Genomic DNA, 18,748 nt, shown 5'->3' with positions numbered 1-18,748 from the left:
AAATTTAGTTATGATTGCTTTTCAGAACAGGTTTTTCAGCTTAGTGATAAGGATCCAGGGAAAAGAATGCATTATAATACATTCCCTTCTCAATGAAAGGCTGCTTTATTCAGACAATCACCCTCCGGAGCCAGATTTTTAATTTCCCTGTGACCTGCTTTGATCATGGATTTGCAAACCTGCTAACAGGTTCTGGCCCTTCCCCCATTCTGTTTGTCATTTGGAAATATAAATTGGAACATGCAATTTCAAATGCTATGTGTCTTATGTGTTTTTCCCTTTCTGATTTACAGATGTTTATACCTTGATTATAGGAATGTTTATCACCAAGTGAGAAATATGTAATAATAAGAGTATTGCTGGAGTCACTGGACCTTATATAGGGAACACATCAGACCTGTGTTTTTCCCCCTCATTTCCCTTTCATAGGATAAGTAATCTGCCTGCTGGCCTTTAAATGATGCTCAACCATTGAATGGTGAGGAAGGGAAGACTATTTGGTGCAAACCTGCTTAATATTTTGCACTGACAGATTTTGGTGTGGAACATGATGCCTGTCCCTTTAATTCGAATGTCAGTTTCCATTTGGAGGCAGCCTTTTAGGCTGGCATGGTAAGGAATCCAGGCAGCGTTTCTTTGGAAACTCTGCAGTCTCCATGGATACCCAATCTGCAGGAAGCAAGGTGCATGATCTCTTCAGAAGCAACACACACATGTACATATAGCTTGCTGCTCTGTTTTGAAAAGAGCAATGCTGCTCTGAATCCAAATACTGCTCCATCATAACAACAGTATTTACAAGGTGATAAATGGGTGAAAATCAGCAGAATGTGGTTATTATTAGAGATACAGTTAGAGAAACAAAACGACATTATTAGTATTTTGGAGTTTTTTCTCCTGGCATGAAAATATGCACACAAAATAACTTGAGATAAAGTTCAAATATTTATAACCAAAAGATTTTCTGTGGCCCTGGAGTATTATTTGGGATATTTTGCCTGCTATATTTTTTATAAATTCACAGACTTTGGAACCCTCTACTGGGTCAGACTTAATACTGGTCACTTCATCATTCTCTCAGTTTCCATTTACCTACCAAGTGAGAGTTCACACAGTGCCATGCCTTCCTTATTGAGGTAATATGTTTTAAAACAATGAAATATAATGGTGGTATAAATAAAATTGTAAGAATAAGATGAAGATTAATTTTTTTAAAGATAGCTATTGAATTCACCAGCCAATGTCTGCAAATATTTGAGCATTATCACTTAAAAAAAAAAAGTATTTTTCTTGGAAGATAACTTGCTACTTGCCTGGAATTAGTTTTCTGAATAGCAAATCCTATAGTTGTGATGCAGAGTAAATACTTATTCTGGGGTTGAACTGTTGGCTCACAAACTGGCCACCATACATGAAAAGCAAGGAGAGATGGAAGAAAGAGGCAGACCACTCCAGACTGGTAGGTGGCAGTTTTAATAAGAAAGGGAACTTGCATATGAGGCTTGTTAGGGGTGGTCACAAGATGGGCAGATCTCCACACCTGCCCACCAGAATCTTAAGAGTAAAGAGGACTTGACTGTGTTCAGTCACATATACCATCCAGATGGTCTCAACAAGGCATTACGGTATCTTTGAAATAGCTCCCAGTATGGGAACGTACATTCCAAGGACGGGTGTGGGTGAGGAGCCTCTGATTGCCCAGGTCCAGCTTGCAAGTCAACCAACAGTCACATCCTCTTGATGACCTCTTCCAACATGAACCCCCCAAATATTCCTTGTTATCTTCTTTGAATGCGGAAGAGAGACTACCCAACACTAAAGGAGGTGAGGGCAAACGGCAGGGCTGCAGGAGGCACCCCTCAGACCAGTCCTCCCCAATCCCTGGGGCTCATTGGAGGGACGGTTCTTTCCCCAAAACAAGTCCTTGTTTCTTCCTTGTGGGCTAGCATTTCATGAGCTGTTACATAATTCTCAGTGTCTCTGTATTTGGAAAAAATGTTGATTCTAACCGAACCTGTTTATCTGACAGTCTTATAATACAGTGATACCTCGGTTCTCGAACATAGTTCGTTCCAGGAGGACGGTCGAGAACCGAATTGTTCGAGAACCGAAGCAATGAAACCCAATAGGAAAGCGTGACTCCACAAAGCGTGACTCTCTCTCTGCACTCACACTGATGACGCAAGCAAGGCGCGCTGGGCCGAATGAACGCCATTCGGCTCAACTCGGCTCATCTCGGAAGTTCGAGTTCCAAATATTTGTTCGGATTCCGAGACAAAAGTTTCTTGAATCTCCTGGTCGAATACCGATTTGGTCGAAAACCGAGGCGTTCGAGAACCGAGGTATCACTGTATATGCTCTGGGGTAAAGGACTGATGAAGTGCCTTGTGAAAAGCATTCTCTGCACCCAGCATCCTTATTTAAGTTATTTGCTAGTCTTCATATTCAAAGTGAGATTGAGGAGAATCTGTTGGAGAGTCAGGATAATTTTTGATTTGCCTTAATACATACTCTTTATAATATAAATTAAGTAAAAAGTGAAGAACAAAAGATTGCATCATTTTTAGAGGTCATCCAAAGTAATCATAGCCCTGCTGGTGTGGCTCAGTGAATTGAGTATTATCCCATGGACTGAGAAGTCTGGTTCGATTCTTGGTGTGGGTACATGCCTGGGTTGCAGGCTCCACCCCATGGAGGGGCATTCAGGAGGCCGCTAATTGGCATTTCTCTTTTCCTGTCCAAAAAAATAAAAAACATATTTTAAAAAAGCAATCATAAAATTTTGCAAAATATAATTAGTTTGAAATTATATTTGAAAACACCAGGTTTGAAGTTGCTTTACCTTTTATATTTAAATCACTTTTTAACATCACCATCTTCCAGTGTCACACCCACTCATACTCCAATTTGATAAGTGAGGAGAGTGTTGAGGTTGAAGTTTGCAACCTTATGCACCATTTTATAGTAAAAGTAAAACAAACTGCAAGCTGACAGGTAATTCTGGATGAGCAGCTTAGGTTCTGGTGTCCTCTTCATGGACCACTGCATGGCTGGTGTATCACGGCATTCCATAACAAAGCACGCAGTTTGCTCTGTTTTCTACCGGTCAAGAGCAGACTTATAAGAAGTTGTGTAATTTAGGGTAAAGTGCAGATTGCTTTGCTGACATAACTTACCAATGTTTATAGTCTTTATGAGACGTGAGTTTAAGATAAAGTTGCAGGGTAAATTTATATTTTTCATCAAAGCAACAGTATTTAAAAAGTGAAAATGGTTACTTTATAGATGGCCTTTTTTTAAAGCCAGTTTATTTTGTAATCACAGTTCACTTTGGAATTTTTGATTATTGAGATATGGTAGTCCCCCATCATCCATGGGGTATACCCAAGACCCCCGTTGGATGCCAGAAACTGTGGATAATACCCCTATATATACTGTTTTTCCCTATACATACATCCAGTTTACAGCTTCTTATTGGCCTATCCAAATTGCCAACATTACTCTTCTTGCCCTTTGGAGCCATTAGTAAGCAAAATAAGGTTGACTTGAACACAGACACTGCAATACCGAGGCAGTCCACCTGATAACTGAGACAGCTACAGAGGGACCAATGGGCATGGAGCATATACATTTTGCAGACACTAGACAGAGAGATGCCATTCACGTCTCCAGCAGGACAAAGAGGGATAGCTCGAGATTTTGTGATCTGCTTAGAATGATGTGCAATTTAAAACTTACGAATTGGACGTCCGGTCAAGATGGCGGGTAGGTAAACGCGGTATCTTGCCCTCCCACAACCACATCAAAGTTACAACTAAACTACAGAACAACCATCATTTAAGACCGCCTGAAATCAAGCTGAATGGAAGTCCTATAACTACAGAATTAAAGCAGCAACCACATCCAGACTGGTAGGAGGGGCAGAGGCCCGAGGGGCGGAGGGGCTGGTCCCACACCCACGTGTGGCGGATAAAAATCAGGAGGACACCTCGGCTGGGAAGGTCCTCAGGGAAGGTCCTCCCTGAGGACTGAGGGGTCCCTGTCACACACCAGGTGCCCCGCTCAGGGTTCCAGCGCCAGGAAGAGAATCCCCATAACTTCTGGCTGGAAAAACCAGCAGGAACTGAGGCTGAGGGAGGCTGAGGCGGCTGGAGCCCCAGGCAGCTCCTTAAAGGGCCCGCGCACGGACTTATCGGACTCTCTCCCTCTAAGCTTGGAGGGGAGGCAGCTCGAGGGGCGCCAGAGACATACAGGGAAGAACTGAGCTGTTTGGCACTGGAGTGAGGGCTGGAGAGGGGGCTTTCTCCGGGACAAATGTGCTGTCAGAGGCCTTTGTTCCTTTGGTGAGCCCTTCCCTGGGGCAGCAGACAGCGGCCATATCTGGGACTCCAGCAACCTGGCTCACACTGGTAGCCCCGCCCTGGTGACTCCCTGAGGCCCCACCCCACCCAACTTTCAGGCCCACCCAAGCTGTTGCCACTTGCTTAATCATAGCGATTGGCCTGTCTTGAATCCTGCTTCAGATTTTCCTAAATTCTTTCAAACAAGCAGCATCTGTTCTCAGCTAGCCCTATACCTCTCGTTAAGTAATACACAGAAACAGACACAGGGAGGCAGCCAAAATGAGGAGACAAAGAAACAGGTCCCAAATGAAAAACAGAACAAAACCCCAAGAAAAGAACTAAGCGAAATGGAGATAAGCAACCTAACAGATGCTGAGTTCAAAATACTGCTTATAAGGATGCTCAATGAACTTAGTGAGAACCTCAGTGAACTTAGTGAGGGCCTCAAGAACATAAAAAAGGACCAGTCAGAAATGATGGATGCACAGTCAAAAATAAAGGAGGCATTAACTGAAATAAAGAATAATTTACACAGATTCAATAGTAGAGAAGGTAAAGCCAAGAAGCAAACCATCGATTTGGAATATAAGGAAGCAAAAAACACCCAATCAGAACAGCAAAAAGAAAAAAGAATCCAAAAAAAATGAGGAGAATGTAAGGAGCCTCTGGGACAACCTCAAGCATGCCAACATTCGCATCTTGGGGGTGCCGGAAGAAGAGAGAGAACAAGAAATCGAAAACCTGTTTGAAACAATAATGGCAGAAAACTTTCCTAACTTGGTGAAGGAAACAGACATACAAGTCCAGGAAGCACAGAGAGTCCCAAACAAGATGAACCCCAAGAGGCCCACACCAAGACACATCATCATCAAAATGCAAAAAGTTCAAGACAAAGAGAGAATCTTAAAAGCAGCAACAGAAAGGCAGCTAGTTACCTACAAGGGAGTTCCCATAAGGCTGTCAGCTGATTTCTCAAAAGAAACTGCAGGCCAGAAGGGAGTGGCAAGAAATATTCAGAGTGATGAAAAGCAACAACCTACAACTAAGATTACTTTATCCTGCAAAGCTGTCATTTAGAATCAATGGCCATATAAAGAGTCTCCCAGACAAGAATAAGTTAAAGGAGTTCATCACCACCAAACCATTATTATATGAAATGATGAAGGGTCTTTTTGAAGAAAAAGATAAAATATATGAACAAACAAAATGGCAATGAATACATGTCTATCAACAATGAAATCTACAAACAAAATGAACAGGTAGAACAAACATTCTCATAGATACAGAGAACATTTTGTTGGTTGCCAGATGGGAGGGGTTTGGGGGAATGGGTGAAAAAGGTGAAGGGATTAAGAAGTACAAATTCATTGCTAGATTGACAAACCTCAAAGGGAAAGGAGTTGTGGGGTGGGAAGAAATAAACCAAAGAACTTCTATGCATGACCAATGGACACAGACAATAGCGTGGGAAAAGGCGGGAGGGGGTCGGGAGTTGGGAGGAGGGGGTCAATGGGGGAAAAATGAGGAACATCTATAATGCATTCTACATTCAACAATAAAGATTTAAAAAATAAATAAATAAATAAATAAATAAATAAAACTTATGAATTGTTTATTTCTGGAATTTTTCACTTACTATTTTTGGACAGAGTTTGATCGTGGGTAACTGAAACTGCAGAAAGGGAAACTGAATAAAGAAGACTACGTTCTTTGTTGTGGTATAATTTCGTATATGGTCTTGATCAGATGTCATTTTCTCTTAGTAAAAGGTTACGTCCATTGCATGCAAATGCCTTAGCAGCTGTGGGACACTTGAGACTACTGCATGTCAACTTTCACATGCGAAGTGAGGGAGAAACCAGCAGCTCTGGAGTAATGGGGCAGTGAGGAAATGAAGCCTCTATGTAGATTAGAGAGACTTTTACAATTGAAGACTGTCTTAGCATCCTATAGTAGCTGAGATTATAGTTACTTACATGTTGTCTCCCAAATTCACCAGATTAGCACCACCTTTTAAGGTCATCAATATCCCTGAAGACATAAATAAATTAGGAACTCAAAGTCATCATTAAAATCAATTATTTTAATTGCTTAAATAAACATGTGATTAATGTAGTTGAGGCAGACCACAAGCAGTTTGATGAAATGTCCAAGTGTTATCCCATTGCTGGGGACAGAAAGAGCTCTATCCAGTGGACTGACAGAACTGAAACGGGGTGCTTACTCAGCCTTCAAAGACATGCATATGGTAAAGGTGTCCGAGCAAACATCAAAGCATATAATTAATTGCTCACGTTTGAAAAAGTATGTTTGGGTTACACAAAGAGATGGGTCATGACCAATTTTGTACCTGCTCAACTCAGGACATTTAAAAAGACGATCTGTGAATAATGAAGTGTGTGCTCAAGTGGTCCATTATCAACACAAATACGAATGGAAATCATTTTATGAAACTTTGTGGAGAGGCCTGGATTTTCCCAGTGGGATTTTGGTCTTCATATTAGGTGTGCAGGGGGATGATGGACCTGGGCAGCCGTCGGCCCTAGCACTGCAGTTCCTCCTCCGCCCGCCGCGGGGCGCCCCCCGAGCTCTGCGCGCTGGCGTGGGCCGTGGAGCTGAGCACCTCTTCAAAGCTGCCTCCCCCGTGGTTCGTCCCGCCTACTTTCGTCTGAAAGGGGCAGAGACGAAAAAATGCAGTTAGTTCATTCTTTCTGTAATGCTTTTATAACATTGATTCCTCTCAAGTTCAGAAATACTTTTTGTTCTTAAGAGGGTTTGTAAAGGATGTAGAGCAGTCAGTTTCCTTTGGCAGGGTGCCTGATGTCATTCATACTTGGGTTCCGGAATGGGAATAGAAACTTTCATCTTGTACAATTTTAGCAGCATTCTCTTTCTCACTTCTATGTGTAAGATTCCCAGTCCCTCCAGGAGCATAACTGGATCTGTGGATTCGATCCATCTACTCACCCAGAGAAGCGATTTAATTAATAAAAGCAACTGGATTTTCTAGATATTCCCCCAAGTTTACAAATGTATGGATGGATTTAAGTGACTTCACTTAAGTTTTCTACTTGAGATTTAACAAGGCAGCCTGCATTTTTGACAAATGTCTCGAGAAGGCAGAGGGGCTCAACGGAACATGTTTCTGATCTCTGGTTTCAGAGTTGGAGATGATTAAAGTCTTAAGCACTGGTCACTTCACATCTTTCTAGGCCATTGCCTTTAAAGGAGGAATATTCCTTAAAATTCAGTTAGTATGCTTTTCAAGGCTCTTTTTGTGTGTACTTATTGGTTAATAAGCATAGAATCAGGAAGAAAAATTTATAATTAAGAAATATGGTTAAGTATTTTGAAAGCTTCCTTATTAAAAAGTTCTTCAAAAAAATATTTACTCATCCAGAATGCTTAATGAAAGTCTCCATAATAGTCACGTTGGCCTTTCTTTAACCATTAACAATATGGAGAAAAACTCTGAGGAAAAGAACGGTGTGGACTATATAATGTTGCTGTTCTCAATCTGCTTGCTGTCTACACCTCACTGTCTCCAAAGTGATCCTGACAAGGACATAAGCCACACTGAGGAATGAATGTATCTGCCTACTGCCTAGCCTGCCCTTTTAAAACCTTAACCAGGGTTTAAAATAGTTCAATCATTGCAAAACAAACACACTTTTCTCCAATTGTCACTAAAATCTCTTTCTACCTCTTTTAAATTAAATTACTAAATTGAATTTTTCCATCTGCTGGAGGTCGGGGAATTTATTCTGGAAAGTGACAGATAATATTTTAGGCTTGGGAATCACAAATATTCAAATTAGCCGGTGTAGAAATCAGCCAAAGACAATGCATAAGTGAATGAGCATGGCTGTGTTTTAGAGAGACTACATGAACACTGAGTGAATTTCATGCAATTTAATTGTCACAGGTCACAAATATTATTTTTCTGTTTTCTTTTTTTCAGCATTTAAGAAGTGTCAAAACCATTCTTAGCTTACAGGCCACTCAAAAATAGGTGACCAGCTAGATTTGGTCCACAAGCCTTACTTTGCAGGCCTCTGGTACAGAGCATTGATTTCTCTGATCGGTATTATTTTAGCACTGGGAAGAAAGAGGGTTGCTTTCAATTATGTGATTTTTTTTTCTCACAATGATTATTTCTTTCCTAAGAGAAACAAGATTCATCCAATGTAATTTACTCTATTAATAGTTCCCATTCTCCTCTTTGTTTCATTCGTTTTTTTGTTTTGTTTTGTTTTGTTTTTTTGCAATAGAAGTTACACACAGTATTGAATCAGATCAATACAAATTACTGATGTTTTCTTCTGGGCTTTGTTTCATTCTTCTCTCCTGCTTCTTAATTTTTCTCACATCAAAATAGAAAAAGAAAGAAAGAAGGGACCACTTTGAAATAAAGCAATTTGGCAAAAGGAGTGAAATGAGGAGTTTCCTAGTCACGTGGGTTTAATGACTGCACACTACACTCCTTTAGGCAAGGACCGGCTTAGCAAAGATGTGAATAATAAACCCCTCTTGGACCCTTCCTTTCACAATGATTTTTCATCCAAGAAGTTGTCATTGTGTCCTCAAGATTATAATTGTTCTTTGCAAAAAAATTGTATTTGAATTAATGAATTGGGCTTCTTAATCGCTCATAACAAAATAACTGGTTGAAAGGACACAAAGAAACAATAAGTATCTTGCCTTTTTGTTTAAAAATCAAGTTTAAAACAGTATGCAAAAATGGCAATGCAGCATATAAAACAGCCTCAGCATCCACAGTTGAAGAAAATGATAGATGTTTTGTAAAAGATTTAGGACACAAAAGTAAACTATGCAGAAAAGAAGCTATATAAAGCAGGGTTAAACATCTATTATTTAGTCTGAAGAAAAAAAGGAATGAAAATTTTGTAATTACTGAGGAAGTGGGAGGTTTCACACAAAGTGTGAGCATTAGCTCTTTCCCATGGGTAGGCAGAAAAAGAGGAACTAGGCATTGACCAGGATGTGGGAAGCCAGTGGGATGTGAGTGTCGTTAGACCCATGGACCATCAGGCAGATGCAGAATCCAGCTTCAGGAGGTCTTGACGCAGGCTAGTATCAGTCGCTCGAGTTAGTTTGTGCGTGTTTGAAGGAGGAGGCAGGCTCTATACCTTCCATCCCAATGAGGTAAGACAGTGAGAAGCTGAGAGTGTGGGTCAAACACTTAAATCATAAAATCATATGTGAACTGTGAGCTTACCAGAGTTTCCTAAAAGCAAATGAAAATAGGTTGCTCTTTATTCTTCTTTTGCTTCTTCATAGCTCCTTCTTCTAAAGAAAACCTACAAAGCACAACTTCTACTATGTCAGAACTTGTCTAACAAGCAGCAGAATCCATCCTCTTTGGAATGTCTTGGGCTGAGAACTAAATGTTGAGAAATTGACTCCTAGGATTTTTTTGAGCCTTTTGTTTTAAAAACTAGAAATTCTAGCAAGAGAAATGTCCAAGATATGGCACGTCCCTCCCTGTCAAAAGCTTTCCCTACAATGGGTGCAATTTAATGGCTCCTACTGGTCACTCAAAGTGATGATGTTGACAAGCAGAAGCATGAAACTGCACAACTAGAAACTGCTGGTAAATGAAACCTATGAAGGCTTGATAGATGCTAAGTGATAATTTCATTCCTGGGCCTTCAACACCAAATCAGGGGCCTAATAAAGTATGAGAAGAAGACTATGTTCAAGACTCTCCCCTAAGGGGAAAGACCCGGAAGGTCTTCCAGTAAAAGACCTCCTTCCAGTACTGACCAAAATCAGTAAGAGCTCCTAGGACCTGTAGACCCTTCTCAGGCAGCACATGGGAGAGCAGTATGGTGATAGGGGATTCAGAAGCAGCTGGATAATCAGCATGGGCAAATATCTGATCTAGTTAAAGATCATCTATATTCTTAATTTTCTCAGTAATAGGGAAATGCAGAAATGGATGGTCTGCAAAGCAGTGATAATGATATCAAGATATAGTTAAGTCACTGTTTAGGTGATAACTTTAAAAAACTAATCTTGGTAGTTCCAATGATTTTTTCTGTTTTCAAAGTTCTATACATTTTAAGATTAGACTGAGTTTAATTTTGCTCTTTTTTATTCATCTGTAAACTAACTTATCTACACTCAAGTAATAAACTCAATGGATTTCTTCTAGCTTCTACTATGTATGCCGCGGGCATATTTTTAATATATCCAGGGATCAAATGAACTATTACAAAACAATGCATTTTGTGACTCGGCTCTATTTTCCCTGCATGAAAACCAAACTGCTGTGCTTAATATGGGAATTGAGTTTAGACAGCTGACAGGCAGTGAATGGCAGTATAATACCTGAAGACACATTTGTTTTTGCTAGTCCATGTCCAAACCGGAGGAGCTTTGACTTGTTATTGAACTTACACTCTAAATTCAGATTTCACAGACCCTTTGTTCCATCCACATCCTCTCACTTATCTGTTCTTCAAGGAGTAGCATTAAGAGTTCTAAGCAGCTAACCAGCAAAGAGATGAAATAAACCCGAATTTACTTTAGTGAACAGTTCCTTCCTGGTGGCATATACGAACAGCTTTGCAAGGATACAGTAACACTATTCAACCCTGGTTTCGTTTGTAAGTTTATACGTGAAGCCTGACTGCAAGGCTGCCTTCTTGACTGCACCAAGGGTTGGCAGCCCCACCTCTGGAACTAACGGCGGCAGCGACTATGCTGTTCTGATTCAATGGCCCCGATGACAAAAATTCACTTCATCTGTACCTTAAGACTTGTGACAGTTGTCTCAACCCTCTCCTCAAATGATTTGAAAGTAGGAGAATTCCTAAAATAACAAAAAAAGAGAGGTCAGCTCCAAAGACCTACCTGTCTTAGCAACTATGCTGTCTGATTTCTTCTCTTATAAACAGGTCTGCACCAGAGCCAGCTGACGGTTTGCCACCTACACCAGCCATGTTTTAACATATATTTCACTTCTGCTAGGTTAGATCCAGAAACTAAAGCTTGACAAGGAATTTTTCTAAGTAAAATAGTCAGATACTTAACTGTGGAGTAATATAGCATTTGGCAATGGTACACATGTAATAATTCTATCCTGTACCCTGAGTCATTATCAATGAGTCAAATGAGTTGCTATCACAAAACTTTTTCCCAGCTTTCTCTCTCTCTCTTTTTTTGGTAAGCATGCAGAGTTTATCTAAAGAATGTCATGTTTGAGTTTTCCCACTTGGAATTTTAAAGTTATTTATTTCAGTGAATGTGAGACAAGACAGAAAAAGCTCAGAAAAAAAAAAAAGTTTATAAGTTTTTCCTTTCCATGCCTTCAAAAGTAATCATTTGTTCATCTTCCAAAAAGCAGTGTTTTTGAAAGCCAATGCTTTATTATAAGCTGAAATAGTACTTGTCTAATGTTTGGTCAAAATGGTGTTATTAGCATATGGTATTTTTCCTTCTGAAGAGGATGTACCTACTTGTTCTCTTACCGGAGAGAATCTTCACAGTCTATTGACATTTTATTTGTGACTCATCATTGGGTGAAATGACCTCTATACCATTTGTAACTATAAGCATTAAATAATTTCATTTGGTGCTTTTTGGTTTCCTATACTAAATTTGGCCATGACATGATTTAATGACATTACCATTAAGATTAATATCACCAAATCCAACCAAAGAAACAAGAACTGAACTAAAAAATTCATCTTAAATCTTGTATCCATGTCAGCTTTCAGCAACAAGGATTGCCATCATTTCCAGATCAAATAATTCAGTTGAGCCACTCATTCTGTCTTGAGTGCAGATAAAATAAAATAAGAGGAATGGCTTGGAGAAACTTCAGAAAGGAGAAAGGCGAGAAAGGCTATAAAATATGGGCCTCATTGTGTGGTGTGGGATGAAACATTGCTCTAATACTTTTGGGGGAGTGGTGCAGTAATGCAGAGGACGTTTTTGAGCAAATTTGGCTTTCTTGGGGATTGTCTCCTAATACTCTGACATGCCAGATGATCAGAAATGCATTGCATTCTGACTGCATGAATTCCCAGCGGTGAGATCAGAATGCCTGAGCTTGGCATCACATCTTGTATTTGATTCAAACACGAGTCAAATACCTATGAATAATCCTCTGCAATACCTGTTTCATTAAGAATATTCATGAAATTATACTTGAATGACTCAAAAGTAGACATTTATTGGCATCTGACCTCCACTGCAAGTTCTATTGGCCAAGCCTGCTCACATGACAATTGTCATCCATCAGTTACATTAGGCCACAGTGGGCAGATAGTTTGTCTAATGGTTCATGGGTATATGTTAGATGAGCAAAATCATTTTTCTTTTAAAGTTAATCTCAGGCAAGTTTTGAAGACTGAATTTGACCCATAAGCCACTATCTGGACTCCTGGTTCACAGAGCAAAATTATGTTAAATTTTTACAATCTCTAGACTTAAATTTGGCAAGTCAAGGAGCTCAGAGCCTCAGTAACTGCTCAGTTTGGCTCTTTTTATGCTAGGGGGAGCAAGTCACTCAAGTACAAAGTAAGCAATCCTGAATCTATGCTCTCCACCACCAAATTAGAAAAATTGAATACTGTTATTAAATTCCCAGAGAAACCAAATAACCCCAGTGTAGAAGAGACATCTAGGACATAATAAAACAGGCATTCTTCTAATTAAATGACAGTACAATACACACTAGAGAACAGGGAGCAACTGTTTACTCAGATTTAATCATATCATATACAACTACAAACTTTTAGCACTGCAAATGACCCCAGAAAGAAATTGCCTTTGGTGCTCTCAAACTAATTAGAGTAACTGAACCCCCTGCATAATGTAATCACACCACAATATGTGATACAAAGCAGGTATCACACAAAGCACTTAGGCCCAGTTCTAAGTGAAGTGGGGGAGGGTCCCAGGGCCTTGATTCCAGTCTCCCACCATCACCATGGCAACCCAAGGCAAGCCCCATGGGAAAGCAGTAATCTGGTTCTAGCCTCTTATTGTAAACCTGATGACACTGATATTATAGAAGTGAGTTTTCCAAAGTTGCAAAGTTCATTCTTGGCAGAGTTCACTTGCAACCTGTATCCTCTAATTCGTAATCTAATGTTCACTCTACATTCTGTGACTATTGGCTTGATTTTATCTGACTGTATCAGAAAGTCAGGCTAACTGGAATCAGAGAACATCTTTCTCAGTTTTTATCTAGCCAGTAATTTTAATGACATTTTTATTGTTCAACAGATACCTCACATTAATTTATATCTTAAAGAATCCTAATGATATCCTTTCTAAACCTGTAGCCCTCCTAATCTCCTGTCCTTTCATTTCAACTTTCTTCCAGGCTTGCATTTAATTCCAGGAAAATAAACATATTTCCACCTTTGCAAGTGTGCTCAGAATGTTCTGGGCCTTGTGCTAAGTGCTTTACACAGGTTACTTTGTTTACATCTCACAACAACGATATGAAGCAGCTTTTATTTCTCCCAGTATACAGGCAGGAGAATGAAGACTGGGGTATAAATAACTTATTCCAGGGCCCAAGCTCATTGCACCTACAATACTTTTACAGAATTGTCACCCTTTTCTCCTGAGGACCATCAGAAAAGAAAATTAAGTAGGTCATGGCACTTCCTTTCATATAAAGAAGGAGAAAAAACACACACAAAGTAAATATCAATAAAGTAACACTTCATACATCTTCTGCATTGATATTACATAAAATAATTGACACACGTTACCTCATAGCAGGCATACTTATGGAGTGGCGGATGGAGTAGCTTCAGGGCAAAAGCAGATTAAAGGGAAGGAAAGAAAGAAAAAGAAGATAGTACAATATAAGTACAGGAGAAACTCCCTATTCACACTTCTAAAACAGCAACCTCAACTATCTGAAGTATCTGCTGTCACCCCACCAAGATGCTGTTTGTTTTCATTGGATAGCATGGGCCACAGTTGATTCCAAAGGTATGAAGGAAGAGTAGGTGGTCCATAACTGCATAGTATTTTACTTCCTGTGGGTTCCCTGTAGGCCAGGAAGTCTGAGGAGAATGGCTGGTTTCCTCCAGGTCAGCCCAGTGGTCCCTGGGCATCACCTGAAGATCCAGGGGGCATCCACCCCCTTCTCCTGGCCAAGAAGAAGGAAGGGCTTATGCAGGAAGTAGAGCTGGACAGGTGAAAGTGAATTGTTCATTGTAGAGAAACCCTTCAGAGGAATATATGTAGTTAAGGTGTCAGGCAAACACAGTTCACGCAGTCAGATATGGGAGCAGGGACTTCTGCATCTGTTCCATATCATCAATCCAAATATCCACATTTCTGAGAACCCTAAGACTTTCGGCCTTCTCGCCCTGTTAATCCAACAGCAGCCGACTCACTTTCCCTCTGATTGATTACCTACAGTTTCTGTGTTTCACTCAGAAACCAGGCAGGGTGGAGGAACAAGCCAAATGAGGTTCATTTCCTGGGCCGGTACACAGTCCAACACCACCCCTGCTTTCTCTACTCCCAAGAAGCTAACTGGGAAGGGACCAGACTCATTGCCCTTCCCCAGCAACATCCACTGAGGTCATTAGCATGGGCAGCACTTGATGAGAACACAAAAGACAAAGGACAAAGAAATTCAGGGGATACTTACTGTCCTACCTTGGACACTCCATTTGGAAACTATAGGCAAAATATTTCCTCAGAAATTACATTTCAAAAATAATTACGAAAAGAAATCCATCAGCATAATCAACCTATTAATCTCTTTAAATATAGAGAGTTTTCTCAGAAAAACAAATTCCAAAAAGTATATAATGAGATTCCAGCTTAAAAAAAAAAAAAAAAGCTTAATTCACAGCACACTTCCTAGTATACGTACTTCTCCAGTAACTTTTTTCCTCTTCAATTTCAGAAGGTACAGAAAATTGAAGATGAACCATCCCCAAGTTACAAGATGTTCAGAAAAACATGACAATCTAGAGAAGATAATTTTCTGTTTCTTGACCTTACTTTCTCTAAGTTTTATAAAAATACACAGCTCTCAATATCCACATTCCTTTTTTTCTTCTCTGTTGAGGAAGGACCTCTGCTAATATAAAAAGAAATGATGCAGAAAAAGAGACTTTCCAGCAAGAGAAACCAGCATAAATCATCCAGAAATGAGATAAATAGGTAAATTCAAATGCATTAGGTGCCCTATAGCCTGTGACTCCCTGGCCATGAACACTCTCGGGAAAGGAGATGCGGTTTTTGGCTGAGGCACACCCACAGTGCGGAAGGAAGAGAGCTCTGGGAAGGAGGGACGGGGGGGGGGGGGGCCCGCAGGGCCCGAGGCAGCGCTTACCCGATGGAGTGAGACCTGCAGCCAGGGCAGCACAGGGGAGAAGGACAGGAGCAGAGTTAGCACATCAGGGTGGAAAGAAACACCACACAGGCCATTGTCCCCTCTTCCAAGAGCCCCAAAGCAAATGGTAATTCCATTCATCACTTTTTCAATCTACTAACTTTTTAATGTCTTATGTTACCAACTTGTAAGTGTGCTTCTAACTATTATTCTCATGGATATCTAAGGATGGTGAAATTCTCTAACAAAATGATGTGCCTCCTCCAAAGAGAACAGCACGAGATCAATGGCTTGCTTTTCTTCAAAGTACTTTCACAAATGTGACCTCATTTTAACTTCACAGGGAACATTTTAGTTAGGTAGCTTTTAACAATGTTATTTTATGGATAGAGGAGACCCAGTAATTCCATGACAGGGCTAAGGGACTTCACTGAATAGTAATCAGGTTAGAATGAAAATCTCAGTTTTGGAAATATTACTTCTTTTTACAAAACATAAATTAAATCCCAACATAGGACTTTTCATTCAATTACAAAATGGCCCAAATTCTAGGTTTTCAAAATCTGTACATATTAACTTGGAATTATTTTAAAGAAAAGCTAGAGGTACTGTTTTTCTTCCCAGGTATCTGAACTTTGTTGGCAATTTAAAAAATAAAATTGGAAATTTGTTCTCAGAATGCACAAGTGAATTTTATCATCTAACTAATAAAAATATAGAATTATATACTTTTAAAGTAAAAACGGATTTAAAGCAACATGTTTGCAATAAAATTTAAAACTTCCCTCACTGCTATTTTATAAAATGGCAAATTAATTTGAACAAAAAACAAAAACTTATTAATTGTTTTCACTTAAGAATATTTATTAAACTTAAGCAATTTTCAGATATGACTTTTACTTATATTACTTCTTCTTGCATAACTTAAAACTAAAAATCCTTTGCAAAACATGTTGCTTTCACAAAGATTTATCCTCATTTATATAAAATGTTATATGTTATAGTTAAAGAAAAATGTAGCTCTGGAAATATAGGTCTACAAAATAGTACCGGACCATGATCTGCATCTCCAGGAACACAGGTTACATTTCCCAATATTAAACTAGTCACAGTTCATAATGCAAATGTTGCATCCTCTACATGGGGCAATAATTAGCAAAAAGTTTAGAACTCCTGAAAAACAGGTTATCCATTACACTAAAATAAAGCCACACAGTAACAGGAGGAAAGGCAGTTAACACAACCTTGATATCGTACCCAATTAGTGTATGAACACGAATATGTCAACATATTGCATATGCAAAATACAGTATCTTTTCCTTACTACTTAGAAAAACAATGAGCAGAGCCTTTACGAAATACAGAATGCTCCTCTTAATGGATTCTTTCTCATTTCCTGCCAGATGGGGCCACTTTGTCACTGAGATGGTCACTTGGTCAAGATAAAAACTAGCATTGATGGAGTGCTGATACATGGCAGGCTCTCTTCTGCTGCTTTTAAAATAACTTGACATTGTTACTCTTATTCTGATTTCATAGCTGACAAAACTCAGGTCCACACAAGCTAAATTACATCTGGCTTCCTCACAACCTGACCATTGAAGTCGAATCACCTGGGACCATGTTACTAAAGCAGATTTCTAGGCTTCACAAAAGACTTACTGAGGCTCAACCTCAGAGAGGTGCAATCTGGAAACATGTATTTTAAACAAGATTCAGGGGTGTTTATAAGTCCCCTCAAAACACTGAGGTCTCAGTATTGAAGTGAATGATTTAAAGTATGTGGAGAATGAATTTTATAAACATGGCAAAATCTATTTTCTTGGATATAACAGAAAATAGGGTCTTTGTTATGTAAGAAATTATTTAAATAGTTTAGATAAATGTTTTAATGCCACTGAAATTACTGCAAATTTTATTTGTAATTAAATGAAGATTAGTTAATAATCCAGAATGTTTACCTGTTAATCACATGCTGCTATGAAGAATTTCAATGGCTTTCATTATTGCGTTATTAGTAAAAATACTCAGATTAATGTACATGTAGTTACCTAACTCTAGCCTCACAAATGCCAAGTTGTTAAGATGGTGTGTTAATATTGGGCACAATCTAGCAATATTTGAAGCAAAAAATAACTTAAACACAAAGATATACATATTTGCCTCTACGTATCAAAGCTGCAGGGTAATAAAAAATCAATAGTTTAAGAATCTGGTGAAATAATACACATAGATCTTTTTAAAAGAAGCACTTTTAAAATGTACTTCAAAAGTTTTTATACAATAAATTTTATTTCTAGAGAAAAATGGAATTGTTTTATAAAGAAAAATTTCATAGCCTGGCCGGTGTGGCTCAGTGGATTGAGCATCATCCCATAGACTGAGAGGTCCCAGTTCGATTCCCAGTCAGGGCACGTGCCAGGGTTGCAAGCTTGATCTCCAGTAGGCAGCGTGCAGGAGACAGCCGATCTATATTTCTATCTCTCCCCCTTCCTCTCTCTCTAAAAAAATCAATAAAAACATATTTTCTATAAATCCCATAAGTATTTCAGCTAAATTAGAAATAAACTATGATAGGTATTTAAACAAGCAAAAACCAGTAGAGTAACAATTCTATATAAGATAACTCCTTAGCACATAATTTAAAACATAATGGTCAATATTGCAATGCTTTTCTGGTGACTATAGTGAGGACATTTGATTCTCAGTTCAAAATCTTGATGTTCACCCTAATTTTATATGATAGTGAAATACTGAAAATAACCAAAATGTGCAAGGAGTCTTCCAGCTATACACTGGAAGATAATACAGCAATTAAAAATGAAATTGTAATAGATATTTATTAACATAGTCACAATATTGCTAAAGTGAAGGGAAAAAAAAACGACCGGAAATATATACCATATGGTACCTTTTTGGAGTAAAATAATACATATGTATTTAGCATAGAAAAAATACTAGATAAATGTATACAAAACTGTAACTAGAATAGTTTCTCAGAGCATATTCCACTGAATGCATATTTTAACTTATTGTTTAAATTATAATAATTAAAATT

At 38.9% G+C, this 18,748-nt stretch overlaps 1 protein-coding gene across 4 annotated transcripts in view; it reads right to left on the bottom strand.

The window, feature by feature from the left end:
- Positions 1 to 6,588: 6,588 nt before the first annotated feature.
- The window catches only part of TPD52L1 (TPD52 like 1), a 72,805-nt gene continuing 60,645 nt past the window's right edge, over positions 6,589 to 18,748 (bottom strand). The window contains exons 5-8 of one of the 4 annotated variants that reach the window (XM_036248644.1): positions 15,691 to 15,705; positions 14,102 to 14,140; positions 11,121 to 11,181; positions 6,589 to 7,011 (exon numbers count right to left, since the gene is read on the bottom strand). In XM_036248644.1, the coding sequence (XP_036104537.1) occupies positions 6,886 to 7,011; positions 11,121 to 11,181; positions 14,102 to 14,140; positions 15,691 to 15,705 (241 nt within the window). In that variant the 3' untranslated portion in view covers positions 6,589 to 6,885. Of the gene's footprint in view, positions 7,012 to 9,582; positions 9,665 to 11,120; positions 11,182 to 14,101; positions 14,141 to 15,690; positions 15,706 to 18,748 lie in introns of all 4 variants that reach the window. The other 3 variants (XM_036248642.1, XM_036248641.1, XM_036248643.1) reach the window with 3 other exon arrangements.

This window comes from Molossus molossus, unplaced genomic scaffold (assembly GCF_014108415.1).
Source record: "Molossus molossus isolate mMolMol1 unplaced genomic scaffold, mMolMol1.p scaffold_m16_p_8, whole genome shotgun sequence".
NCBI classification, from domain to species: Eukaryota; Metazoa; Chordata; class Mammalia; order Chiroptera; family Molossidae; genus Molossus; species Molossus molossus.
Note: the sequence above shows the minus strand (reverse complement) of the source record. Positions and strands in the feature narration are given on the sequence as shown.